The sequence below is a fragment of the Pseudopodoces humilis genome, chromosome 2, assembly GCF_049639895.1.
Source record: "Pseudopodoces humilis isolate 2021_Gansu_Grassland_sample_001 chromosome 2, ASM4963989v1, whole genome shotgun sequence".
Taxonomy (NCBI): domain Eukaryota; kingdom Metazoa; phylum Chordata; class Aves; order Passeriformes; family Paridae; genus Pseudopodoces; species Pseudopodoces humilis.
In genome coordinates, this window is record NC_142201.1 from 105,587,439 (window position 1) to 105,615,231 (window position 27,793).

General features: G+C 38.2%; 1 protein-coding gene across 4 annotated transcripts in view; it reads right to left on the reverse strand.

Annotated features, from left to right (window-relative positions):
* Positions 1 to 7,561: 7,561 nt before the first annotated feature.
* The window catches only part of ROBO1 (roundabout guidance receptor 1), a 690,461-nt gene continuing 670,229 nt past the window's right edge, over positions 7,562 to 27,793 (reverse strand). For all 4 annotated transcript variants that reach the window (XM_088050995.1, XM_088050997.1, XM_088050994.1 and 1 more), the window contains 8 exons: positions 27,465 to 27,572; positions 24,653 to 24,797; positions 24,121 to 24,372; positions 19,972 to 20,381; positions 18,259 to 18,411; positions 11,230 to 11,538; positions 9,808 to 10,010; positions 7,562 to 9,213 (listed from right to left, as the gene is read on the reverse strand). In XM_088050995.1, the coding sequence (XP_087907121.1) occupies positions 9,199 to 9,213; positions 9,808 to 10,010; positions 11,230 to 11,538; positions 18,259 to 18,411; positions 19,972 to 20,381; positions 24,121 to 24,372; positions 24,653 to 24,797; positions 27,465 to 27,572 (1,595 nt within the window). In that variant the 3' untranslated portion in view covers positions 7,562 to 9,198. The remainder of the gene's footprint in view (positions 9,214 to 9,807; positions 10,011 to 11,229; positions 11,539 to 18,258; positions 18,412 to 19,971; positions 20,382 to 24,120; positions 24,373 to 24,652; positions 24,798 to 27,464; positions 27,573 to 27,793) is intronic.

The following is a 27,793-nucleotide window of genomic DNA, read 5'->3' on the forward strand; positions in this document are numbered from 1 at the left end:
TAGACAAAGCATCACACTTGTTTTCATATGTGCTAAGACAATGACATCTGCATTTCTCTCTTTCTACTGGAAATGTATTTTATTGGATATCTCAGGTTTGCATTTATTTTGTTTTGGTTTTATTGGCATCATCTCACTGGGATCTTCTAGAATTTTCAGTGATCAACAAATACAGGTCATGGTTTTTCCTTCCTCACTGTTGTTTACAACTGATGAATTTCCAGCATTTAATAGACATTTTTATTAATCCCCAAGAGCATGACTTTGCATAGTGAACTGGTCAATTTAATATTTTTTTGATACTCCAGCCCTCAAGGTGACCCACTGCTCCTCCACAGCGACAACTGCTCACAGCTCCTGTGATCAGCACTTTTCATTATCAGACTCCTGCTTTTGAGCTAAGTACTTTAATGAAAATATTAAATAAGGCTGTCCCAAAATTGATCCTCGAGGGGCTCCACCGATAGTCTCAGAATATCATTAGGCCTTACATTTTACTACTAATTATATTGTATTATTTGCTCCTGCAGCACTGCTCCTGTATGGACTCACGACAGAGAGCCCCTGTCCAGAGCAGCCAGGCCCTGAACTGGGCAGAAAAATGGAGAAAGGCTGGAAGCAGCATTCCACTGCCCTGAGAGGCCAGGATCTGCAATGCTGTAGCTGTAATGAAGACTATCTAATAATATAAAAATGTTTAAAATTTCAACTTCTACCACTTGCAGACTAAAAGAGGAGGAAAATATCCTGCCATATCTTACTTAATTGCAAGAATGGTGATGTAAAGTTTGTAGGAAATTGAAGTTTCTAAGCAGCTGATTAGAAAAGAGAAAGTGATAAAGATACTTTGCTGCCCATTATGCTTGCAGAAATATTGAGAGGATACTTCTTGTATGTTCTTCACAAATCCATAACACACAAAGCTTTTCTTGATGTTTTGAATGAGATTCCTAACTAATTCTAATTCCTAATAGAAATAGTTTTCAACATTTGTTTCAGTATTTCTGGGAAAAAATTAACATGCCATCTTTTAGCAACAGAAGATTGGTTTGATGACAATCAGAAATCCATGAAGAACGGTTTTCTTCTGATTGCTGAAGTATTTCAACCAGCATACACTTAAAGGAAAGTTCCATTTATATTTTTTATCTCAGTTTTTTGATGGCAATTTAGAGATTAACTTACTTTAAAAATTGACAAATTGAATCATATGCTTTGTTAAGAACTTTGTCAGTGTATTTCTGATGGCAGCAAAATTTTCCCATTGTTAGCTGGACTAACATCCTCCATAGTCTGCTGTCAACAAGAAGTATAAGGCAACTGAAATTAGTACATATGTGTTTTCCTGGCACTTGGAATCTGCATTTCCCCAGTGTGGTCATGATGTCAAAACATAGTGACACTGTGCACATACCCGAGAAAGTAAAGCCTACAAGCAGTGAGCACAGAAAAAAAATGAGAATCCACATAAAATATCTTTTTAGTTTTCTGCTATTTTTTTTGTTTGTTTTGTTTGTTTGGGGTTTTTGTTTGTTTTGGTTTTGTCATGTGGATTTATGGCACTTCAATGGACTGGTTAACTAACTCAGTAAAAGCTCTCCAAAAGTTATTGAGAAAACAGCCTGACTGATTGCAAAGCAAAACTGACAGTGGTGCTCCTTCTACTTATGGCTTATACAGAAATGTTCATATTCAGAGTGCTTGACAGACATGAAATTAATCCCACTATCATAATTCGAATTGCCACAGGGATTCAGATTGTTCTTACACATATCTGCTGCAGAAGTTAAGTGTTTGAACCACCCTCCTACTGCAGGAAATACAGTTAATCTCATTTGTTATTTTAGTGAGAATATTCCTTCAAGGTTATTTTCATACCTACAATTTAAAATGGGGCTCAGAGGTACTCATTGGTATCATGTCAGCACAGCCTTTTTAATCTTTTAGCTCTGTAAAAAATGGATGTGGCTGTAATGTCTCATTTGAGAATTTTATGATGGTTACTGTGGTAGCCAAAAATGGCAATCTCACCAGTTACTTGGTTTTCATGTTACTCCTGAGCTTTCATACATGATAAAGTAGGAACATAACAGTCTTTACTTGTTCTTCTTCCAGGGGAAAAAATCCACCAAACCAAACCACAAAACACATGTAGGCCCAGTTTTAACCCCCCTCTTCACCTCCCTTGTTCAAATTCTAGATTTAGTACACGTAACATTTCTGACCAACTCCTTTCCACGCTCTTGTACGCTCAACCAGCTCATGACAGGAGGATCACATGTTTTTAGGTTTGACAACCTGATTTTTTTCATGGTCCAAGACTAATATTCTGGAATTAAGATTTTTCATCCCCTATCACATTAAACTGAGGTTCATGTTGCTGCCCCACTCAACTTCCTCCTTGGAGCACAGTGGGAAAAGATGTGTGACAGCCAGAGAATTACAAATGTACACATGGATGGAAGAAAGAACTGTACCAGGTGCTGCATTCCCAGAGCATCAGTGGACTGAGCTTGTATTTGTGGCATTTCCTGATGTGGAAATAAGGAAAACACTGCAGTCCTTCAGAAACTGAACATCAGCCCTCTGCTAGCCCTCGTGATTTTGATAAATTCTCAGAAGAGCTACCTAGACAGGATAGGATGTCTGTAGTGTGTGCTCTGGATTTACTGTCTGCATTCATTTTAGCCAGCCAAAGTGAGCTCTTAAGCATTAGGTTCCCAGTGAAGGTATGGTTTTGGTTTCCTAGCAGTATGAATAGTTTTAATGGAAAAACTGAAAATTTCCCCTGAAGAGAAGCATTTGCAAAATACTTGCCAAAATCAGAGAGTTGCTCAACAAACAGAAAGGGTTTCAGCAAACCAGACAGTCACAGCTTGAGTGACTTGGGTTTTGTAGGAAAAAGAGTAAAGTGTGAGTCAAAATGTCAAGAAGAATGTCAAAATGAAAGCATAGAAGGGCAGAAAAACTTAGGTTGATGAAGAAATTCATAGTCTTTTCCTTGACACCTTGTGCACATAAAATTGCTGATGATTCTTGTAAAGTTTTGCCATACAACTCAACCTACAGTAGCAGAAACATAAAAATATACATGTCCCTCAAAGGAATCACATAGAAATGAAATTAGCTCCAGGAACACAGATAAATTTATTTATGCAGCCATTTGGCACTCATGAATTGTTTCCATGTGTCTAAATGGATTTTGTTTCCTGTAAGACTGGCACCTTGCATTGTTCCACTATTTCAGGTATTAGTATCCAAGAAATACACACTTTGGGATTATGATGGTTTGTAAATTTTAAACTGCCTAAGCCATCAATTGCTGCCACCTTTGTAGCATGATTAACAAAGGCTAATAGGAAACTAACATTTTATTTCTATTTCAATTAGTATTAGTAAGGTGAGTGATCAATGGGGTAAAGACTTGGCAGGCTGCTGACAGAACAGTGGTCAGCTTCACTTTGTTCAGGCTTTTACTAGGTATGAGGAACTGCATTGCTCAGCTCAGTAGAATGCAATTTCTTGTACAAACATGATTTCCAGGCATATAATAGAATCTTTGATACTATGACAATTAATATAGCAGAAATAAAGGTTCTTGGCCATTATTTTCATGCTATCCAAACAGAAATTAGAAGCTAGAGATCAGAAATATCCTATTAGTTACCATTTGCTGAAAGAAGGGGTGGAAGGTTTTTATTTTAGGTTTTTTTATTTATTTTGCTTTTGTCCTTCAATGGATCAAAGCCCATAAAGGGCTCCTTTACTACTATCCCTTGCTGCTGACTTTGAACCACATTTGTGCTTTAAGACTGGTGGGAAGCCACAGAATAGAAGTCAATACTAAGTAGCTTCATTCTACATCTCCTGACGCTGCTTCTGCTAAAAATATCTTAAGCTTGAAAAAAAAAAAATCAATAAGCACCATTTTTATCCTCATGGCTTTGATTGTCATGCTCCAAGAAAAAGCTGAAAAGCAATTGGCTCCACTTTATGGTAGATACAGAGACTAGAATTGAATAGGTCCCATCCTCATCATCTCATGCCACAAGGTGAAAACCATGGTGAATTAAAACTCATTTTTTTTCTTCCAGTAGCTTAAAATGAGGCCATTTGGTGTATATTTAGTAAGGATTCCAAACATAATAAGCATCCAGCAAGGATTTCACTCTTCTTCCAGTGCTCCACTGCACTGTGATGGTTGTTCTCTGCCATTCCATAAGTAGGTAATTCACTTCCAGAACAGTTTAATTCAACACTATTTTGGCCATTAGTGGCAATGACTTGGGTTCCTCGGTGATTCAAATTTTATTTTATACTTTTAATATCCCTTGATTAATCTTCAGCCTGTCTTCCTGCTTTGTAGCTTTCATAGAGACTGGACTCCAGTTTCATCAATTCCTCTTCCTTATCTGAGTAAGGATGGAATTTTTTCACATCCTCAATATGGACAGCAAATGTAAAAAGATCCTCATTTCCATGGTGTCATCTCAAAATGTTGGAATGTTTCTGTGATCCAATATTCAGTGGGTTGCTAAAAAGAAAGGAGCAGTTTAAAAAATAATCCTAATCTTCAGATATTTCACTGCCACAGACAGCAATGGCTTTTATGAAGAACATACTTCCAGACAACAGGAAAATCATCATAGAAAAAAACCCTGAAGAAAATACAATCTGGATAAACAGTTCACACTGAGATCCACAGTTGTTGCCAATTTTAAAGATTCATTAGGTGACCTAAATTCTCAAATTTTAAGTCAGTCCAATACAAAATGAAGCTGTTGAAGGACATGTTCAGTGAGGATGATGTCCATGGCAACACTGGGAGCTACTCATGTGTGGGCAAACCTCAAACACCCATAAACAAGTTCTCCTTTAATCTGAGTGTTTGGAAAAGAGTCTCATTTCCCAACCTTAATCTTAGCAAATACAAAATTCCATGCACATGAAAATCTGTATTTGCAAATACCAGAATCTTCCTGTGTACACACTAAACATATTATAATATATGTAAGCAATAAGATTTTAGTTTGCAGAGTTTTCATTTGTATCATAAGCAAAAACAAGGTATAAAATAATTTCCTCCACCTCTAAGTCGATCCTTTAATTAATTTGTAAAATTCACTTAGGGGATACAGCATTTTTAATTTTTAATAGAAGGTTCTGTTGCTGACAGAAATTCTTTTAGGAGCTATGAATACAGAGGTGGAATGTTAGCTCTCAAAAAAGCATATTGCACAACAGCTGCCGTGTTGGGCAGATCCTCCAGTTTTCCCATGGAAGCTCTTCCTTCCTTAAGTTTACTGAAGGAAGATAATAGATTAAAGAAAAATAAAATAGAGAATGTTAGAAGCAAAACATTGTGTAAAATTTACATTCTAACTAAAGCTATAAATTAGACAGGTTGTTATTTTAACATAGCTGGTTCTGGAATACAAGTGAGGTGGTAGATACTTTATAAGAGTTGAAGCAAATTCCATTGCTAGCTTTTCATGATCAGTTGCAGCTAACCTAATCCTGTACAATTTTTCCAAATACAGATCTAGAGCATATTTGCATTATCCTAAAATAAAAGCACATTTATACATCAGAATGATTACTCATTGGAAAAGAAACTCACTGGATAAAAATTGCTAAAATGTTTGCAAGGCATTTTGTAAAATTTTATAAATATTATTTTAAACCTCTTTTATAGTATATTAGCAAGTATTGCTTCAAGTACAATCAAATTTAAGAGAAACTCATAAAGAATTTCACAGGAAACACTGGAAGAGAAAAATAAAATATCTACATATATTATGTTAACTCAGCAGACAAAATATGGATTTTCCAGTAGAGTACTTGCTTTTTCAGGTATACAACATAATCAAAATCCCTGAACACTACTTGGGTTGTGTTGGCTTTCCAATCACTTCATAATTTGTTAGGAAATATATCTTTGTGTAAATGACCTCATTTTACTGTACCTCAATGGCAAAGTCTAAAGCAGGTATGTCTCAACATCAGCTACCAGGAGTCATAGTCAAGATCAACCCTGTAGATATTTTCTCTTAATGGCTTTGGTTTTGGTAAGAACAGAGTGCACCAAGAACCAACCAAGTGTGGGTGCAAGAACCCTTAACAACTCTGTGACACTCTTCAGGACACTGCCAGACACAAGTGAATGCAGTCACAAAACAATCCAAAAAACCTCTTAGGGAACACTATCAACACATTTATAACAACTTCTTAAAAAACCTCATAAGGGCAACATTTCCCACTTACTGCTGGCTGAGGTCAGAACTTCAGCTGGAGCCTGACTTCCAGTGAAGCTACACAGATGGGTATCACTGGGATCCAGAGTGTGATTTCCAGTTTGTCACCGTGCCAGCAGAGAATGAAGTGAGTCATTTTGGGCATGCAGCACCAGTGTTTCTGGGCAGACACATCTTACAGAGCTCTGCACTCCACAGCTGCAACTAGATCCCAGTTCTGAGATGCTACACAACCCCTCTGGCAGCAGGATAAGCTTCTGTGCCAAGTGTCACGCATGGGGACACGTCTTTGAGCTCCACCTTGTTCCCCACACCCTGCTGTGGGAATGGCTTCACCCCAAACCAAAAGGCTGTTTCTGGTGCCAGGAAAACCTTCCAGCAGTGCCTGTGAAACCTCTCCTGCCTCCTCCAAAGGAAAGGTGCAGGCCAGATGGATGGATATCTCCCGTGGCACATCCCAGGCTATCTGTGGGCTCCTGCCTGGATAATGCTGGCTCTAACACATGCTGATCTGAGGCACGAGGACTGAAGACATCCCAAAAAAAATCAGCACAGAAAGGCTACACATTTGACTTAATGTACCTAATCTTCATATGTGCTTCAAAGCTGCAGTTATGAAACAAAACCTGTACCTGAGACATGTGCCTGTTAAGGCTCTAGCAGCGTTCTGTGGCAACACAGCAGAGAAGTGTGTCAGTCAAAATCAGCAATTTTTAGCTGGGATGAAGGGCAGAGGATAAGAAAAGGGTGATCAGGATGATTACAGGCTTATGAAAATACAAGAGTGGAAAAGGGGCCATCACCTACACCATGGCCCACCACAGAATGGCTACAGCATAGGACAGCAGGCAGGTAAGGAAACCTGCATTTGTGCAGGTCCCAACAGATTTGTTATTGACTTATAACATTCATTCTCTTCACTTATTTGGATCTTATTTCCTTTGTAGCCAATGTATCTCACCCCTGAGGTGAATGCTTTTGTTGGTACAGATTTTCTTCATCAGCTCTCTCTGGAAATTGGCAGGCTGAGAGAAGTTTTCATTATCACAGTCCATGAAGCGCCCAGAAATCAGATCTTTAAGGCAATCAACAGTAATTATGTAAAATCCTAGGCTGCATCCAGCTCCCCCACTTTGCTCATGCTACTGTAGCTGCACGATTTCAGTGGAACAGATCCTGGCTCTTGCCAACAGAAATAAGATTGGAGTTGCCCCTAAATTATGCTCCAGGGAACACAAGAAACTACACAGGAAAGATAATGTATTTGAGAACATTTTTAATAAATAATGTGACAAAAATTACTTTTCTGATTATTGGATCCTCAGTATGCAAAATTATGGCTAAAATATGAGGTTTCTTACATGAACATAATGAAAACATTAATCACATGGATTTTTCCTTTAGTACTGCACACCCTTTCTATGGAACCTTTCTTTAAAAATTAGCTAAATGAAAAATTTCAGTCCTCGGTAAACACCAAAACACTTTTTTTTTCTTTTTTTTTTTCATTGGGGCTAGTCCTGATAGCTGTCAATAAACAAACACACATTTTTCCATTAGCACCAATGACAAAGAAATTTTATAATTACAAAAAAGATCAGAAAAATCTACAGACAGAGGACATCATTTGGCAAATTCAATGCAACTAATGCCTCTATTTCAGCTTTAATGATAATCCAATGTTGAGAGAGGCCACAGAAAAATTGGTAATTTTCTGTAAGTCCAGGAAAAGTGAGAAGTGTTTTGATTATGGCCCACATTTATGTTTGTTACTTTACCATCTGTCATCATTCAAATATTCCAAATACAAACATAGAGCATTAACAAAAAAATGAAAAATATCCCAAACAAATGCTTAACATTTTCAATAAGACAAAAAAAAAAGGTTAATAGTTACAATGGTTTACAAACAAAGTTTAGTGATTGTGCTTTTAAAACCAAAAAAAAAAAAAAAATATAAGCAGTGCATTACAAAAAAATTCATTGCCAAGATCAAACAAAACTTCTTTAAGTGGCACTTCTTCTTTAAGGTGAATTGACACAAGTAGAGGTCTGAGATTTGGGCCAGTAGCAGTTGATGGTATTACCTAATCGTTATTAAAAATGTCCATTGATTTACTTTTCATAAGCAGTGTTGAAGCTGAAAATTCGAAAAAAAGTTTCAGATAAACTTGCTCATGCTATGATTAGGCAAATTGCAATCACATTGGCTTACCTCCTGCCCATCCCAAAGGACATTTTTAATAAGACTGTATTTAATGATGAAAACGGAAAGACAAATCAAAGTACCACAGGGGTTTAAAATGAGTACATATTTACAATAAGAGCCATCTTGTCCCAAATTAAATTTTACTTTCATTTGTCAAACTGTCTCATCTGTGAAAGCAAGAGACCGGCAGAACACAAGACACAGGGTCTGTGTTAAATCTGCAAGGTACCATTTGCAGTGAGTGCAGCCCCCAGTGAAACCCCGAGAACCAAAGGATGTTGTGCACCACGCTCACTCTGGGGACCTCTGATCACTGCCGTGGCCCTTGCGCTGTTATCCACTGGCTCGCCGGTGAACCGGCAGCGCACTGAGTGCCGCCTCGCTGGGGAGAAACCTTGGAATCCCAGCCCCTGGAATTCCTTTCTGGTCTAATCCTGGAGCAGCAGCTGGCCCAAGCACCTCGAAGAGCAGCTTCCCTGCCTCCTCGGGCAGCGAAGGTGATGCACTCAGCGTTACGGATTAGGCAAGAGCCGTTCCTAGTGAGGAGGGTTTACAAAGAAAGAGTAAAATAAAAACTAGCATTCTGATGGCATGAGGAAAAAGGAAAAATTGTACACTGATTGCACTGAACATTATTTCTGGCGTCAAACATCATCAGACTTGAGGCATCTTAAGTGATTTATTTTTTTTTTCTGATTAGATTTTAAAAGCCTGTTACAGTACATGTCGTTGTCTTCAGCTTTCTGTTTCCTGTATTAAAAAAGAGAGGATATAATTACTACATGTTAACCTTTATTATTTAAAATATGCTTTACATACCTCTTTAGAGATTTGCTGCCTTTAAATGACAATTACTACTTTAAATTATGCACAGCAGTGCGACTGTATGTTAGCCACCCTTTTTACAATCAGTATTTAAATTGAATCAATATAAATAGGCAGAAAAAGTAAAGACAAAAAGTTCATATCTTAATATCTAATAAAATCTAGAATGATAAACTGTCAAAAGATGTGAAAGGCAATGTCATGGCATTCTTATATGATCTAGTTCTTTACATTACTCAAATTCTTTCAAAACTGAAAATAAAGTGCTCTTTAAAGTACTGCATTTCTGCCAGTTCTGTTCCATAAGTTTTAGTGAGGTGACAATTATATTACCTATGACTTGTTTTTTATGTTTTGACACATTTCTAGTTTGTTTACTTGGATTGAGCAATGGACAAATAAATGCCTTAATTTTCCTGAACAGAAATATTTCTGGTTCAAAAGTGCTTTTCCCTGGCATCTGTCTAAAAACAAAAACTCCTTTATTGTAGTCTTCTACAGTATTACAGCTGCAGTTACCTCCATCTCTTCTTCTTCTTCCTCTTCTCCTTGTTCATAGGCTCCCAGTACTTGCATTTCTGCAACATTCCTTCGGGCTAGATTTGCTTGATCTGCCCTCTGCCTGCCTCCTGACCCTCTTGACGACATGGAGCTGGAGGAGCTGGGATCTCTAGGATTATTTGATGTTGGAAACGTTGGTCTAGAATATGGCAGGATGTCCTCTGTATAATTAAATGCATACATTGTTAGGTTTACAAGCCCAGAGATACTGTGAACCTAAAATTCCTGCATGCAGTTGATTTACTTTTTATGATTCTCAGGAGGTTTAAAGCGATGCCTGACATGAACATGAAATATGCTGCTTCCAAGCAGCATTACAGAAGCTTTCTCAAGGAAATTTATAGTCTTTACATGGAAACGTTCGCTACAGAAAAACTAATTCATGATTAGTGTCCATTTCATTTCAATTTAGGATCCCTGGTCTATGTTCTACAGGAAAATGATAAAAGACCCACCCCTAGTAGTATATATTCGATATGACAAAGTAGGAGGAAATGAGAATACGCGTATGATACAAGGAACTCATTCCATCTAAATACTGGACCCTGAATTTCTTAGGCTGAATTTGAGACACAATCAGTGGCCATGCTTTAGTATTTCACCACCATCCTCTGTGGTAGCATTCTGATCACTTTTCTCTACAGCAATCCACTGTAATCAAACTATTATTCATGTGCCCACTTAACCAGCTTAATACCCAAACATTGCTGATGTTATCCCTAAATACCTGTAGGTAGAAAGAACCAGGCATTTGTATAAATCTGTGCTCTTGGTGAAGTCTTGGCATGTTCCATTAACTAGTAAACTTACCACTTTCCATATATAAGACATTACTTTGATTAGGTCTGGCTCATACAATGCTATGAGAGTATTTATAATTAATCCACAACTACTAGGGCTTTTTCACTCTTGAAACAGGACCAGGTATCATTCTGGCCCTTTTGCTGGCAAAATTTGCAAAATGGGCCAAGTGCTGATCCTTTGGTAGGAAAGTTAAGTTTCTGACTTACAGATTTACTGTCCTATTTCACTCAGTCTCCTTATAAACCAGATTATAAACAGATATGTTAAATATAACTAGACTACAAGTGTGTGGTAGGACCAGGGATACTGATCCTTACAGCTTTTAAGGAATATTCCTTTTTTGTTTCCTCATCATTAGCTTTAATACATAATGGGTCTAAGGGCAGCAAAATAGAAAAAGAATGTTTTGTAAGCTTGTAATAAGCTTGTTCTACCCTAACAAGGAGCTGCAATGTGACCCATATTAACCCTACACTTAAGATGAACAGTGGCAATTCAGCAGCTCTAGTTTCAGGTCACCAGCCTGCAAAGTTCCCAGCGGCCAGCACCCAGCAAACCCCGAGCAGGCAGAATGACCTTGGAGAAGATGACTTTTTGCTGGTGTGCCGTCTCGTTTTGGTGCTTTGCTCGCTCGCGGTTTGCCGTCGCTTTGCTGCTCCTGGGGTTCTCTGCGCTCCCCCGAGCCCGTCCGCACGTCGGGATGCTGCCTGCCCTCCGCCCCGTCCCTGCCCTTGTAGCTCGCTCCCTTCCTGTCCGCAGATCTGTCCGTCCTGGCGTCCATGGAGGCGAGCTTGGGCAGCATCACCGGCCGCACCTCCAGCTGCGACTTGGACTGCGCCGTCGGGGACTTTATGGCGGGAGGGGGCACAGGAGGAGGGGGCAGATCTGCGGGGTTGAAAGAGGAGAGTAATTACCATGACATCACACACTAGTGAAATTAAGAAATAATATTTGACTTGAATTGAAGAAACAGACGCTCTTGTTTACTTTCTGCCCTCCCCCTGCCCTCCTCTCTCCACCCCAAAAACTATTATGTTACCGTTGAAACTGCTGATGGGTATTTTTCCAAAAGCTTGAGCTTTGAAAACATAAAGAATGACCTCTCCCTGCCTTTTCAAATCACAATATTTTCTTAAAAATCATTACCAAAAACTGCAATAAACTTCAGGCACTTGGATATTAAGGTATCAGTTATGGATATCAACAAAGAGTTAAGGATAATAACATATCCTTCCTGATATTTGCAATTGTTTGCAAAGTCTATTCAAGAACACAGCAGCTTGTGCTGCAATTGCTCAAGGTCTTCAGTGTAGCGAGCATTACAGCAAACAGGCTGGGATGCAAGAATGTGAATCACTGCTGACATATGTAGGGATAAACTATTTCTATTACTGCAATCCTCTTTTAAAATAGTAGGTTAAAATAACACAAATATATCCTTAATGTCTGTGGGTATGTCATGACAAACTAGAAAAAAAATAAATTAAATAAAAGCAGTCAGTCAATGAAGTTATAAGCTCTCAGAAAAAAACAGAAAAAGAAGAAAAGACACACAAAGACTTCTGGATTTGTCTCTTTGAATTAGCACAGCTCAAGGGGTTCTAAAATTCTGAATATTTGAATATTAAAATATTTACAATATTTTTAAAGCACACATGTAATTTACTTCATTATATTTTTGTATTCTTGCATTAGGACATAAAACTAGAATATGTAAAATGTTCCTCAGGATACAACAGTGCTCTGTGGAGTATAAATGTGAAGGAAAAAATATAGGAGTTAAGCAAGGAAGTGCAAATACAAAAGCAGGTCACAATTAAGCTATAAGCACAATTCACACTAATCGGAAGAGGACACACTGATTCAGAAGTGGATGAAGATATTCAAACTCAGAAATGCAGGCCTCTGGAACCACATATGCTTTTATTTTAACCCACTCTGGTTGGATTTGTCCTTGTCTCAACCCTTTGGGGTGCGTGTTGGGCACCAAAAAGGACCATCATGGTTTTAAGTCCAGCTGGAGATTAAATTCTTCTCAGCAATTCATTCAACTTTCCACTTCTCTCACCCCAGTGGAATGGGGAGGAGAATCAAAGTAAAACTTGCATGTTGAGCAAAGAACAGCTTAATAATTGAAAATAAAAGTAAAATAATGCAATGATAGTAAACAACAATAAGAAGAAGAAGAAGGGAAAAAACAAGTGATGCACAATGCAATTGCTCACCACCCACTGGTGACCCAATTTGGTCTGACCAATGCCAGACCCCCTTCCTGAACCCAGATGGGCCCTTCTGCATAAATCCCAGGTTTATATACTGGACATGACGTTCCACGGTGTGGAATATCCCTTGGGTCAGTCTGGGTCACCTGTCCCAGCTATGCTCCCTCCCAGTTTCTTCTGTTCACCTCCTTGCTTGGCAGAGAATAAGACAAGACAAAAAAAAAACCTCTTTGACTGAGGATAGACACAACTTAGTAAAAAGCCATCTTCAACACCAAAACTCCAAAACAAAGCACTGTAACAGCTGCTGAGGAGAAATTAACTGTACCCCAGCTGAACTCAGGACAATGCAATATCTTGTGTCTCACATGCTCCACTCACTTTCTCTATGATAAAGCATGGAATAGCCCTTCTCTTGAACCTGCTGATGTAAAGGGAGTGTAGATATCCAACAGCCTTTTCAGCCACCCTTGCAGCCAGTGTCCAGCAGATGAGGCATGGCAGTGCACTGGCTGAAGGAATACTGAAGGGAAGGAACATTCCTACAGTCTACAAAATACAGCTTGGAACAAACTACTTTGCTCAAGAACCTTATCCAGCTACACAGGACAATGAAAAAAGTGGTGTTGAATCTTGACTATTGAAAGGGAAGATGCATTGATATAAAAAGTTTCATAAACTGGCAGTAGCTCTATGGTACAGTAATAACTAAAGAAAACTGATATTCACTTTCAAGTACATTTTTGCAACCTGCAGAGAAACTATAAAATTATTCATTATAACACAGTACTTCTGACTGAGAAGAATCCTTAACAGAGGGAAAAAAAAAATCCCTTTCAGAGGTCAACACTATTACACCCCTGTGGTATTTATTTTAACAGCTCAGATCACAGAGAAAATCCAGATTCAATCTGCCTCATCGAGTACAAACTGGCACACTTATTAAAAGCAAAATGGAAGCTTCCATTGTAAGGAATAAAAAATAAATCACAAAGCAACATCAAACCAATAGAAAGAACTCAGAAGTATTTGTTAAAGGTCAGCTGTGCTCACATGTTTCATTCATGTCTATGTATTATTGCTATCCAGCTTCCCATGTAACTCAAACAATTAATGGATGCCATACAGGAGAAACCTTCCATAGGTGTCTTTTGAAAGGAGAGCTGATCATTTTATAAATGAGAACACGCACAGGAACCATGGCATAAGCAAAACAGTATTGAGGAAAAATAATCTGCTAAATTAATTTTACACTAAAGTGTAGAAAACATAAATAAGCACAAAAAGATTAATTCTAAGTAGTGACTAATGAGGGAATTAGGATTCATTAGGCAACTCTCTCTTTTAAACTCTACCAAGCTGCAGATTTTTCAGTCATACCCTGAAGAAAACAGGGTATAGATTTGATGCAATACTGAAGGAGATCCCTGGAAGTGTTCAATACAAGGCTGGATGGGGCTCTGAGCAACCTGGTCTAGTAAGGTGTCCCTGGCCATGGCAGGGGGGTTAGAACCCCTTTGGGCTTCCTTCCAACTTAGGCCATTCTATCATTCTCTAAAAGACAAAGTGAATTTTTAGTCTATTGCACGTTCATGCTGGTATGCAAAGCTGAAGATTGTTCCTGACATGAAAAAACCTTAGACAGCATTTAAGATTTCCAGACACATCATCATAATCTGAGCTATTATTCACCTACTGAAGTTGTTTTCATGCTTTGTCTCTCAAGAAACATGGCTCACACTGTACAAGGTAATTGGATGAACAAATTAATACAGCAAATCCCAATGTGATGTATAAACGCTGCAGCCTGTTGCCTTTTTTTTTTTTTTGCTTTTATGTACATTTGCATAATTATCACAACAATTTTCATTCCACAAAACCTCCCTCAAAATTTGGTATTTACAAATTATCTCATAATGGACTCAGAAGTAAGGACTGAGAAGAGGGCAAACATCTGAAAATTATTATAATTCAATAACAAGCTGATTTTTAGCAGAATAAGAAATGCATTCTTACTTATTTTGTACCTTGCTAAAATCTGCTTCAAATGGAGTAGGTTTTTTTGTACTGCACAGGCAGAGGGAGACAAAAGTACAAATGCTGTTGGCATGCATAAAGGCTTAATATTTCCAAGTGAAAATTCGAGGAATATTTGGCAGGTGTTCAACTGCCTTTTGTGAGAAATTCAGCTGCCCTCACATCATGTCACTGGTAACACAGCTAAATAACTCAGTTACAGTTTCAGCCAGTCAGCTGTAAAACTGTTTCGTATTTTTTCTCACTCAGAGATTTAAAGAATAATTGGGATTTAAAATCTCATATGAACTGTGAATGGCATAATTTCTATTGAAAGACCTACTGAATCAGAACAATGGCAAAGTACTTTTATCCTTTTTATTGAAATGTTTACAATTCTAAGGTTTGTAACAACTGACAAATAAATTCAAGACAGTTCAGAAGAGAGTCTCCCATATACATTTTTAGAAAAGACAAACATATTCTTTTAAAGTTTGGTTTTCTAAATTAAATATGTAAGTAGGTCAGTCAAGGTTGAAAAGGAGGGTACATCTGGTAGTTGGTTCTTGCAATGCATTCTTAGTAAACTCTCCTAAAAGTCTGGATGAAGAGCAATTAAAAATTCATGCATTTTAATCCTTACCACCTACTGAGCAAAGATTTTTAGCAACAAATATGAAGAACATTTCACTGCCTGGATGACTGTCAAGGAACAAAAGAAGTGAGCTGAAATCCCATCCCACAGAAAGTAGCAACTGACTTGAAGTAATGCTCACAGAAAATACAAAATTGTTACTATTTGGACAATGCAGAGACATCAGAGAGAACTCTATTTAAAAACAGGTAGTCGTAGGCATTTTATTGCTACATTAGTAACAAACACATCTTCAGAAAGACCAACGTCTTTCACAGACTTGTCTGTATGAAGAAAATAAAAGAGAACTTTTAAAGACTTATCTATATTGTTGTTGATAATACTCCTGGCATTTTCAACTATTCATGAAAATCTTCAATTTATTTATATATCCTTCCTCATTTAAATTCTTCATTACACTTGTGTTTCATAGAAGTATTAGCAAGCACTAATTCAGATAATTTGGAAACAGTAGAAAATTCTTTATATGCAGTTCTTTAAAATTCCATTTTAGAGGCTGAGAAAGTAATGAAAGAATATCTTTTTCTCTTTTTAGTATTTATTGAATGCTTCTTCTTTTTATTCCCCCACTGCTACAAACACATACAAACATATTTGTTCACTCATTATGAAGAGAAAAAAGCAACTCTGTATTGGGCACTCCTTTATAAAAAAAGACAAATAATAGTCTTCAAGCCTATATAAAAAACTAAGTGTATCTCAGAAAGGTCAATTGTGCCTAAATGTTTCCTTCATGCATCCATATCACTTTTCTCCACCTAAGGAAAACAATTGCTGTATGTTATTTCATAGCTAATTCTAAAGGGACACAATATGTGTCTATTAAAGTAAATGGTTGGAATCTACAGTAAGGTTCCAAATAGGCTTATGCAAATAGACTGAGGGGAAAAAAATAATAATTAAAAAAAAAAAAAATCAAAATCAAACAAGTCCTTCAGCCTTTGAACTGGATTTTATTAGATCTGCAGGAACTAAAGCCATAATTTGCTATTCCCTGAATGACCACACTATATTGCACTATAAAGAGGTTAGTGGAAATTCTTACCTAATTAGAAAATATGCTGAAGTAAGCAGGTGCTACATAACACAAAACAAATATTGATCATGACTGTCAAATCTATATTGCAATATCTAATGACAATGGCTCTATGATTTAACTCTGTATAACTACTTTCACAAAAACCTGCCATCAAATACAGGCCCATCTTATTTATCCCCATGTTAGAAGCAAATGGCCACATAAAACACCTTTATTTATTTATTTATTTCTGATGTCCTAGCCATTCTGTTTGTATTGAGGCTTGATGGTCTGCCAATTACTCAGTTCAGAGCATTCTCTTCAAGAGAATAAAAGCTGATAAAATGTCAATAAAATCCTGTGAAACACCATTACAAGAGTCTCTTAAATGTAATGTTTCTGGTACAGTTTTGGGATTTACACCTTGTGTTGTCCTTTCACAAAAGCAAACCAAAACCACTGTAATAACCTCTTGAAATCAGATAATATTCCAACAGCTCAGTTTTACTGACAGAAGGGGCCTGGGCACAAGCCAAGAGGCCCAGGTGCACTGTGTCATGCCAGCATTTAACGCAGCCTAATATCAGATAGATGCTACTGAGAGAAAATACTCGGAATAAAGTACAGATAATAGCACGGACAACCACTCATTGCTAAATTACTTCTGCTCATCGTGCTTTGAGCTTTGTATTAAATTTTTTCGTCAAGTGGCAGGAATCACAGGGAGAAGTGGTTCAAAACTCCCTTCTTGTAACCCTGGATAAGGATCTATAATATTAGCCTTTCATATGATAATGGCAAATGATGCCCCTCTTTGAAAAATTTCAGGCTGGTAATGAAAGTCCTAATCAGATTGTTGTTGCAGAGAAGCAGGAGGTGGGGAAGCTCTGCCCTTCTTTCCTTTTCCCTTCCCTCCTCTCCCCTCCCCTTCCCCCACATCTCCCTCCTGTTAGCAAATTCAGCAAACTTGACAAGATGGGTTAAGTCTTGGGGAATTTATCTCACATGAATTTCCAACAAAGCCCACGGATTGTTTTATACAACTGGAAGGCAGTGCTTTAATAAAAGCTGCACCACCTGAGGCATTTTCATTAAAGGCTCTCTCTAGACAACATCACAATGTTTGCATTATCATCCTACACCCCCAAGAGAATACAAGCACTACCTTTTCAGCAAGAGTTGATATTGTGTGTGAAGGCACGAGAGAAGATGATTAGATTTTGCTTTCACTCACAAAGTAACCACTTGCAACAATGCTGTGGTTGGCAATACAATTCACTGATTTGTGCTGTCCACCATTTGAATGGTGAATTGTTGCTTTTTTTCAAGAAAAGGTTTTAATTCTGAAGGTTTTAATAGTCAGTCACGTGAACGGAGATTTTAATCCTAACCACACATTATTCTCAATGACTGTACTATTTAAGCTATCTGGGCTCTTAAATGCTGAGGGTAATTAGCCGATTAGGACACTATAGAAAACAGGTGCAAGGCTCTGGAGTGGAAGCATCAACGTACCGTATTAAGGAACTCTGGCATTTAAAATGATTAAACTGTTCAGTGTGTTTAGCAACAGGAAACACAAATCACTGGATTCTGAAACACAGCATTATCTCTGTGGAAAAATTTCACGCACACGCGCTGAATGCACATTTAGAAAGGTTCAGTGAGGCTTTCACCCGTTTCAGTGGACTCACCATCTGTGTAGACTTCTCTGCGCAGATGTCCTGGCTGGTGTTTTTGCTTTTTGGCAGGTCGGACCTTCTGTATTACAACAGCACTCATGTTGCTGTCGGTAGATACGGGGCTGGTGGGTCTGGGACAGTGTGATGCATGAAAATGTCTACGGCCTGCAAATGGTTATGGAACAATAACAATTATTTTTCTTACCTAAAATAAGACTTTCTCTTTTCACATCAGAATGCTCTAGCTGTACAAAACCTAAAAATACACTGCTGGAACAATAGCAAAGCTCATCCAGTTTTAGAATGAGCTGTAACTAAATTGAAGCATTTGCTATCCTATCATTAGGCAGGCTGGCTTGGCTGCACAGAAATTATCCAGCTGCTTGGTAGCTGGTAGCTCCTGCCCCAGGAGCACAAAATCCATCAGCAGGCAAGCACAAGCAGGATTCCCACCCAGCCGGTTTCTGCAAAGAGCATAGTTTCCCTTTCAGGATTCCCCTCCCCTAGCCTGGGCTACACGAGGTCATCCCTGACACAGGCAGAGAAAGTGATCAGCAGGTCTCAGGTACAGAATCCCCTCGGTCACTTCGAGTGAATTTTCAGGAACACATCGAGGCTGGAGGGCTGGCATTTTATCATAGGTTATTTGCAGGTAAGAAGTGTCACGTTTTAAGGACATGCAGGCAGGCACACGCAATACCAATGAACTTGACTGTTGCAAAAATATTAGCAACCAGATGTAAAAAGACCTTTTCTACATATATAAGTCTCTACATATATTTACAGGAATTTATTTGTACAAAACTGATAAAATCCTGGCCCCGTAGGTATGAATGGGAGTTTTGTCACCTACTTCAATTGGTCAGGATTTCATCCAGAATTACTAAATTACCTCCCCTCTTGCTCTTCATGATGAACAGCTGTGTTGAAATGAAACAAAGGACTGTTAACTGGGAGAGGACGTCAGAAATGGGAGGAATATTGAAAATCTGTGGAGTCAGGGTGGACTCAGTTGTGACAGAGTACCGCTTCTCCAAGTCTGGCAGTTTAATAGGATTGATTGTCAAAACATTCATGGAGCTGCCTGAAACCTGCATCCCAGCCTCCTGTATTCTTATTCTTTAGACGTAGTATAACAATATGCATTTGGCTTAGTAAGGTTACTGATTACCTGTATATATCCACTGCTACTAGTATCCAGTATGTTGTAAAAATGAAATGTTTCAAATATCATGTTCAAATATGTTCAGTGGTGTTACAGGGGAAAGGAAAAGTGGAAACACAAACATATGCATAAGGCCCTGCTGCATATGCATAATCTGTAAATTAAAATGCAACTCAAAAAAAAGGTTTACTATTTTTTGAACATTTCAATAGAGAGTGACTAAATCTCTTTTTGAGGGACTGAAAACACTGTGAGCCTTCTACAGGGAAAAGACAGACTTGTATAATTGTTTTTTTTTTTTCCCCTCTCATTCAGTTCTGAGTGTAAATCCACCAGCAAGGCTGATGTTTGTCCGTGATCAGTAAGCCCAAAGAACTTAGGAACTACTTATGAAAAATATATAGAGCAGCAATTTCTTTGAACCGTGTCACCGAAACTCCTTTTCTGCCTCTTCCTGACTTCTACATCCCAAGAACAGGAATTCAGAAAGCGCCTGTGGGCAGGTTCATTTTGCAATGGCCACCTTTTTTGGTTCTGCCATCAGGCAGAGGACAACTCACCTCCTGCTGCCTCGTGCATTTGCCGTCTGGCTACTTTGAGCCCGGCGTACTCGGCAGCCGCTGCGACAGCCTGTGCAAAATCGGCGTCGGTGAAAAACGATCCGTCGGAGGAGCTCACGCTGGAGCGCCCGCTGGAGATGTTGTCTTCTTCAGAGGCTGAGCCCCAGCCATTGATCATGGAGCCTGTCACAGAGCTCTCCAAATCCCCGACGCTGGAGGCAGGGGTCTGCTCCAGGCCACGCAAAAGGAGCCTCCTGTTCTGCATCTTGGCAACCTCTATGTCTGCCTCGTCCTCCTCCTCTTCTGGGGCATCAGTATCCATGTCAGACACCAAGGGCCCTGAGATGTACCCATAGGTATGTGGTGGGGAGATGGGCCTTGGAGGGGGTGGAGGGCTCACAGGCTGACGTCTGCATAGAAACACAAGGGTGAGAAGAATTGAAATCACATAACAAAGTCAGAGGAAACAGCAGATTGATGAAAATAGTTCTTTTATTTCTCAGCAAGCTTGGCCTGCCTTTTTAAATCAACCTAATTTATATCTGAAACGCTCAGGTTTATTTTTTTAGTTTATACTTTTGCTGTAAATCAGAGCTGACAGCTATGTAGCTTGAAATCTATCACAAATAAATCTGATTTTTTAACACGGTTCCTTTATCACTGACTTTAATGATAAAGCTGTTCATTTTCTGTAAATAACACATGTAGAGCTAAGTAAAGAGTTGGTTACAGATCATGTGGCTATTAAAAAAATTATTTATGCACTCTTGAGAGTATAAGCAAAAGAAATAACTGTAAACATATAGCTTGAAAACTATATATTGAAACTATCACTGCCAACAGATGCATCTATCCAAATAGATTGCTCCATTAACATTATCCTCCCTCCACCCACCCTGATGATTCAGAAAGATATTAAAAAAGAGACTGCTTTTCATTATTTTTTAAATTGATCTAGGTGATAAAATGAGAGAATTTTCTACCATAGTGTTAGTTCTAGGCCTTAGGGGTACCAACATGCATACAGATGTATAGGGTAACTAATTTTGATCTTAATTTGTCAGTAATGGTAACTCTAGCTTAAGGAGGCAAAGTATAAGATACCAGATCAATGTTCATGATTACTTAATACTTCACTCAGAAGTTCCAGGTAGCAACACTGTCAACAGTTCTTCATGGGGCCACAGACACGCTCTTTAATTGCCATTTGTCTGGCAGGAAAACACACTTTCTGCAGTAATGGTTCTCCTGTTGGCTGTGCTCACCAGGAATTTCTACTGCAGTCTGCTTTGAAATAAAATTTCAAAGTAATCTTCCTTTGTCAACTTTGCCCTCTTATTATCACATTGAGAAATGATGACTGTCATGGTTAAATCATCTCTTTTGTGCGGGTGACATGCAACTTTTTAATATATTTTTTAATTTTAATAAATGGGAATACCTATTTATTTTGTTAAGAAATGCTAGCAAGGAAAGACCTTTAAAACTCTATAGCAAGAACAAGTTGGATCCTCCCTGGACTACATCATTATTGTTTTTCACTTGCTGTATTGAGTACTGAACAGAATGAAGAATAGTTAGGAATAAATATCCAATAATCATTTTATAACAGCATGTCCAAATCCCAGAAGCTGTCGCTGTCTGGAATCTGTACCTGCTTTGACTAGAGACCTTGCCTAATAAAGTCTTATTGCCTTAATTTAAAGCTCCTGTGACAAATGTCCTTGTGATATATTTGTCTGTTCTCTAGGTTTTGGTATTAGAAGACAGGAAACTGGTTACAAAATATGTTAGGGTTCTTGAAAATGTAGTTTGGCTGCCAACCTTTAGGGATAGGCTAATTGAGAGCAGCCGGTTCATGGGCATACAGAATTAACAATACTTCTTTCCCTTTATCTGATGCAGGTTCTCACTTTAATGGTGACATTGTCTCCTATCTCAGCTCTGGGTTTAACACTGATATCACCTGCTATCCCACTAAATCTTTCGTTTTTTCCTCTCCTCTTTGACTCTTCCAGACCAGTTTTTTACTGCAGTTTGCTATATTTCCAGCAAGCTCACCAGACAGAGAAATATTACAGTACACAATCACCACCAGAATCTTATTTTAGATGCCTGGTTCTGACCAGCAGACAATACTCAGCGGAACTATGAGCAAAGCTAATAAAAAGTATGACAAACAGCGTTTCAGGCATTATTTTCACACCCCAAATCAATGTGGAAAGGCACCACTTGGAATGTATTCTCAGTCTGAGAATATTGCCACACCACATTTGAAACAGGACCCCACCCTCCCAGAATGGTTTACAGCTGCTGAGCACAGGACACCCAGTTCCTCAACAGCAGCTCTGGGTCGTTATCAACACCAGCAGATGGAACAGGTAGTCAGCCAAGCCTTACAAAGCAAATAAATAGAGTTATATTACTATTTTAAAACTGATGAGATGGTGCAGCAAAAAGAAGAGGAACAACATTTGAAAAAGATAGAGAAGACAAAACTAGTCACTAACAAATTCTAAGACTTTCAGCAATGCTAGACTTAACTACTGTAAGAGGGACAAAATAAATACACATTTTATTTTTCAGTTCACAAAAAGCGTAAGTTGTATGCCCTAGGAGCATCCTTCCAGCTCCTTCTGCCACTACTTTTTGATGGCATTGATGGTGACCAGCCAGGAGTCTTTGTTTTGGACAAACTTTCTACTTTCCAGGCAGCTGCTGGCTAGTTATGCATGTTTGTATACATCTTCTTCTGTGTCTACTCCATTCTGTATGTTAGGACACATGTCCCAACCCCCAGAAAAATCAAAGAGGTTCTGGAAAGTCACTCATGACTATTGGTCACTTAGCTTTTCCCCTTTTCATTTGTGTCCACCTAGGTTCACCTCTCAAATAACCCAGAAAATGTAAGTGGTTGAAATGAACACCTCTGTGGACCAGTGTACCAGGCCCAATGGAAATTATGGGAAATTAGTCATCCACCAATGAAAAGAGTGATTTTTAAAGACTCAGGAAGATAAGGAAGAGGAAAGGAAAGAAGAGGAAAGGAGGAAAAGATACACAGTACAAGTGTTACCATAAAGAGTAAAGAAAACAAACCAAGGCAGATCAAGTAGGGGGGAGCTAAAAGAAAAGCAGATATGGTCCCTTTAGAAAAAGATGCATAACTACTGCCTACTTAAAAAATGGGAACCATGAAGATGATCTAACTTTTAAAAAACATTCGGGAAAATACATCCATAGATATCCAGTAAGTTATGTTGAAAAATCAAAGTTCTACAGTCTGCTCAGAAAAATCACATAAATTTCATTGTAAGAGGCTTGCATTTTACTAAAAGTAGAAATTCTACATAGAATGCTGCAGGTAAGTTTATATATTTGTGGCAATAAACAGTACGTGCAAACCACCAGAGGAAAAAGATAATAAAAGCCCATCATTTGGGATGGAAAAGCTGTGCCTTCTTAACAAAAGCCAGAGATGTAAGCATCATACATAAAGGCTCATTCAGAATTCACTGTTTTATGGGAGAGAAGCTGTGAGAGTTTATATGCAAAACAGTTGTAAAAGCAAGTCGGAGAAGAAACAAAATTTCCCAGTAGCAAATATCTATCTTTATTAATGTTGGTCATTCCTTTAAATAAAGTTAGATGCAAATGTTAAGGAAATTTTGCAAGCAGTGGTTTCCTGTATTAGGATTTATGAGAGAAAGAAAATCTATAGGTTATATAAATTATATATTTATATATATTCATAGATATTGGTGACAAGTTAATTGCACAGTTACTGTGAAATAATGCATGCTATTTTATGGTAATAATGCAGTAAATCTATTGGAAACAATGGAACTGTAATTATATGGTAAGCTGTGTTAACGATACCACTTTAATAACCTGATGACTGTAAATTTAACTTATGTCAGCATCGTACGTACCCTAAAGTGATATACTGCATTTCTTCCCATGGTACAATAATAAAGCAACTTAATTACCTATTTCTTAGGTTAAAATAGTTCTAGCATCCTGGATTAGAAGTTAAAATAGCAACAGAATAATGGGGAAAATGCTGGCCTCACTAAATTCAAAAGGAATTTTCAGTGGGGCTCGGATGACTCTTGTCACATCTCTCTCACTACATTTGCATTCACACACCTCCGGTCAGGTTGGTGTTGTGTGTGTCCCAGATCCTCCTGACAGTCCTGTAACATGGGCTGGAGTTCCTCCTGGGGAGAGGGGGTGAGAGTGGCAGTTGACTGATGGCTATAGGAGACAGCGGCTGGAGAGGAAGCTGCTCCTCGGACAGGTGGAGTAGGGCCTCGCTCATCTTCTTCCTCTTCCTCTAGCTCATCCTGCTGCAGATACATCCTTGCAGGTGGCACAGGACAAGGAATTTCTTGGTCATAGCTAAAATTAATTTTTTAAGAAAATAAGGACTTAAATTTGTACTGTGTAATTAGTATATCTGACACATGTATTAATAGCCCAGAAACAAACCATTATTCTCTGTGCTCTTGGGAGCAGCTCGGTAAGGATGTGCTGAGCGGATGCACACCACTGTCACTAAATGCTCTCCAAATTGCCACACTACAGCTCGAGGAGCAGCACCAGAACAGTGCAGGGCAAATCACACTTCAATTAACTAGTGATTCAAGTGGGAAGTGGACAATGTCTTCCTCTTTCTTACCTTTCATCCACTGAAAGACTGTAATCTTCACTGTTGCTGTGGGGAGGTGGGTGTGCTGGAGGGGGTGGGAGAAGATCTGCCCAGTTCATGCCAGCTTGCTTGGGAGCCTTTGGGGTCCGAGCACCCTTCTTGTGCCCTTGACTCCCTGGGAATAAAAAGCAGCACAGATTTGTAATGCTCTGAAGTCTCTCCTCAGCACTAGCTATGAAAAGCAAAACAACTGTAGTCCCTTCCCAGATGCTTTCACAATCTTTGAGAATTTACTGTTTTGCTCAGTTTGGAGGAAATTTGCATTCCTCCTTTTACACTAGTTTGTGCTTGTAGCTTCTTTGTAGAACTGATATACATTTTAAGTGATTGAATTTAACCAGAAACTTTACATAGCATGGGAAAAAACACATGGGATATAAAGCTTTAATTTTTGAAATAAACAGTCAAAATGCGATAAAACCATAAATGAATTTTACAGTGTCATTAAGAGCGAGCTTCCTATTTCTGTTAATTACATTAAAGATTATCATCTAAAACAAATGAGCTGTAGACATATTTTCTGAAGTGCCTTTATCCTATTTAATTACCAGAACCTAAAATACAATATGATACAGATATGATCTATTAAAGTTCTACTGTTGCATTAAGTCACTGAATATAGGTAATTTGTACTTGTCCACTGAAACATTTTAGGCACAATGAAATTACTACTTTTAGCCTAAATGGCAGGTGCAGTTGAAAATAATTGCTGGAAGAACTAAAATAACAGAAAAAGAAATAAAGATTGATGAAGTATTTCACAAATGTTTTCAACTACTATTACTGGAAAATTACAGCTTATAATAAAGCAATGCAGCCTTAACAGTTCAAATAACTTTGAATAAGACCAGTTATTCAGGTGGTCTCAAATTTTAAGTTTGAACATGGCTATGATGAGAACTGGCTCAATCATTGTTCCTCGGTATATATACATTTTAACTCTTCTTTGCTATTTCTATGCCTTTATTATAGATAAACTCCTTTTATGTAGATAAAATCACTGTGGTTTTGAGTATGTTTAGAATCCCTCACATTTCTCTCTTAAACTGAGGCATGATTTTATATTATCATAGTAAAGTGTTATATACATAATTAAATATACTCCAGTGAGATTTAGGAAGGTCGTTTTTTTCACTTCTGTCTCAGATTTTCCACTCTTACTGACAGTAGTTCTCATTATTATTGTCCCACATGAACTGCCAGATACATGTTTTATCTGTGTACAGTTGTTTCTGTGGTATCTCATTATGTCAAGCAGGACACTAACTATACTAAGGCGACCTGCATTCTGTATCCTAAGCACCACGATATACATATGGTTCAACACAATTAATTTATTACTTTGATCACCTTTCTTCATTCCTGCTGGAGTCCTTGGCATAGGACTATAAATTGTTAAGAGTTATGGATAACCCTAATAGGTATTGGCATGGAGAACATTACCCTCTCATTTTTAATCTGCATGGTTCATACCCCTGAGATGTTTCATGCTGAATTTCAAGTCTTAACATCATTGAGCACAGGCTCAGCACCACATCCTGATCTTTTAGATGTGGGAATGGGCAAAAAGGCTGTCTCCCAGAAGAACACCTCTGAGTGGCTGGGAGAATTGGGAGCTGTGCTTATCTCGTCCCAGCCTCTGAGAATTCAGATCATCCAGAGGCACAGCAGGGCTCATCAACAAATTTATGTCTCTGCTGTGCCTTGGTCAGAATCGGTCAGGACAAAGAACAGGTTGGGATTAAGGCAACTGGACTATCAAAGGCAACAGCAAAACAGAATGGAAGAAGTCTGCATCTTGATTAGTAGATGTAAAGTTCAGGGCACTCATGACTGTGACCATAACTCACCCTGGCATTGGTTTGATGTAAATAAACTAAGCCTAATTACCACATTTACAGTAAAGCCCCAAACCAAGCCTATGTGCAGTTTCTGGTTTAGCTCATATACCTCTACGGGAAATCAAACCTGGAAATGAACTGGTTATACTACAATGATAAAACATAACTTTTGAATTAAAATGTATTCTGTGGTCCTAAAGAACAGAGTGAAATTTCAGTGCTTTGGTCAATGCAAAAAGCTGTTATGTTTAAGATTTTTACAAAGGATTTTTAGATCATTTGTACAGGAGATGCCAGTGAGAAAAAAAAATTAATTATCTACCATCTATATCTAAATGATGTATAAAAATAATTTTGACATATAGTGAGTAAAATCTATAAAAATTTTAATGCATGCCTGAATGCTTTTTTACTCAATGAAATATACAAGTTTAATTTACAAAATGAAAAACTTGTTAAAGCAGAGTTCTGTTGGGTATCACTCAACTGCTGTGTATCTTGAGCTGGTTCATAAATTGGATAAATAGACCCAAGAGATGAGAAAAAAAGTCACTAAGTTACCAGGAAGGTAACACATAAATTAAAATTTATTTTTTTTTTAGTGACAGTTGAAAAGAAATTGCTATGACTTGCCCATCTGGAAAACATAACATTACCCAGTATGCCATTAGCATTAGGAAATCCAACCTCCCTTCAAGTTCATGACTTTCACAATTTTGGAAAACCAGTTACTTAACTGACATTTAGATGACACCAAGCAACCATGAGGATGCAACAGAAATGTAGGCACCTATTGGTAAAGTTTTTGTGCTGCTCACCATCCACTATGCATGGATTCCTCCCCACCACTCCTTCTCTAAGCCCAGTATATACTGCTAACCATGGCAACAGCATCCAAACACCACAAAGCCTAAGGCTTGGGAAACACTGCAGGTACTCACCAGACGTACTACTGCCTCTGTCTGAGCTGTTGTAGGATCCACCTGTATTCTGGTCATATGACTGATTGTAGGGAATAGTTGGAGCAATGTTGTCATTTACTCGGTAATCTGCAAGTTTAATGGTATGGTTAATACTTCCCTTCAGGAACACATCTACTTTTATATACTTGCTTTATAACACAAAGTAAGATCTCCTGAAAATAGCAAACTAGAAACAAATTCATTTCATGAAAAAAAAATCATCCTGCAATCATGTTTTATTTTTATCTTGCCTCTTGTTGTAGGCTTAGGGAAAATCATGGCAACTTAGTAGCTGCAAAGCTAAAATG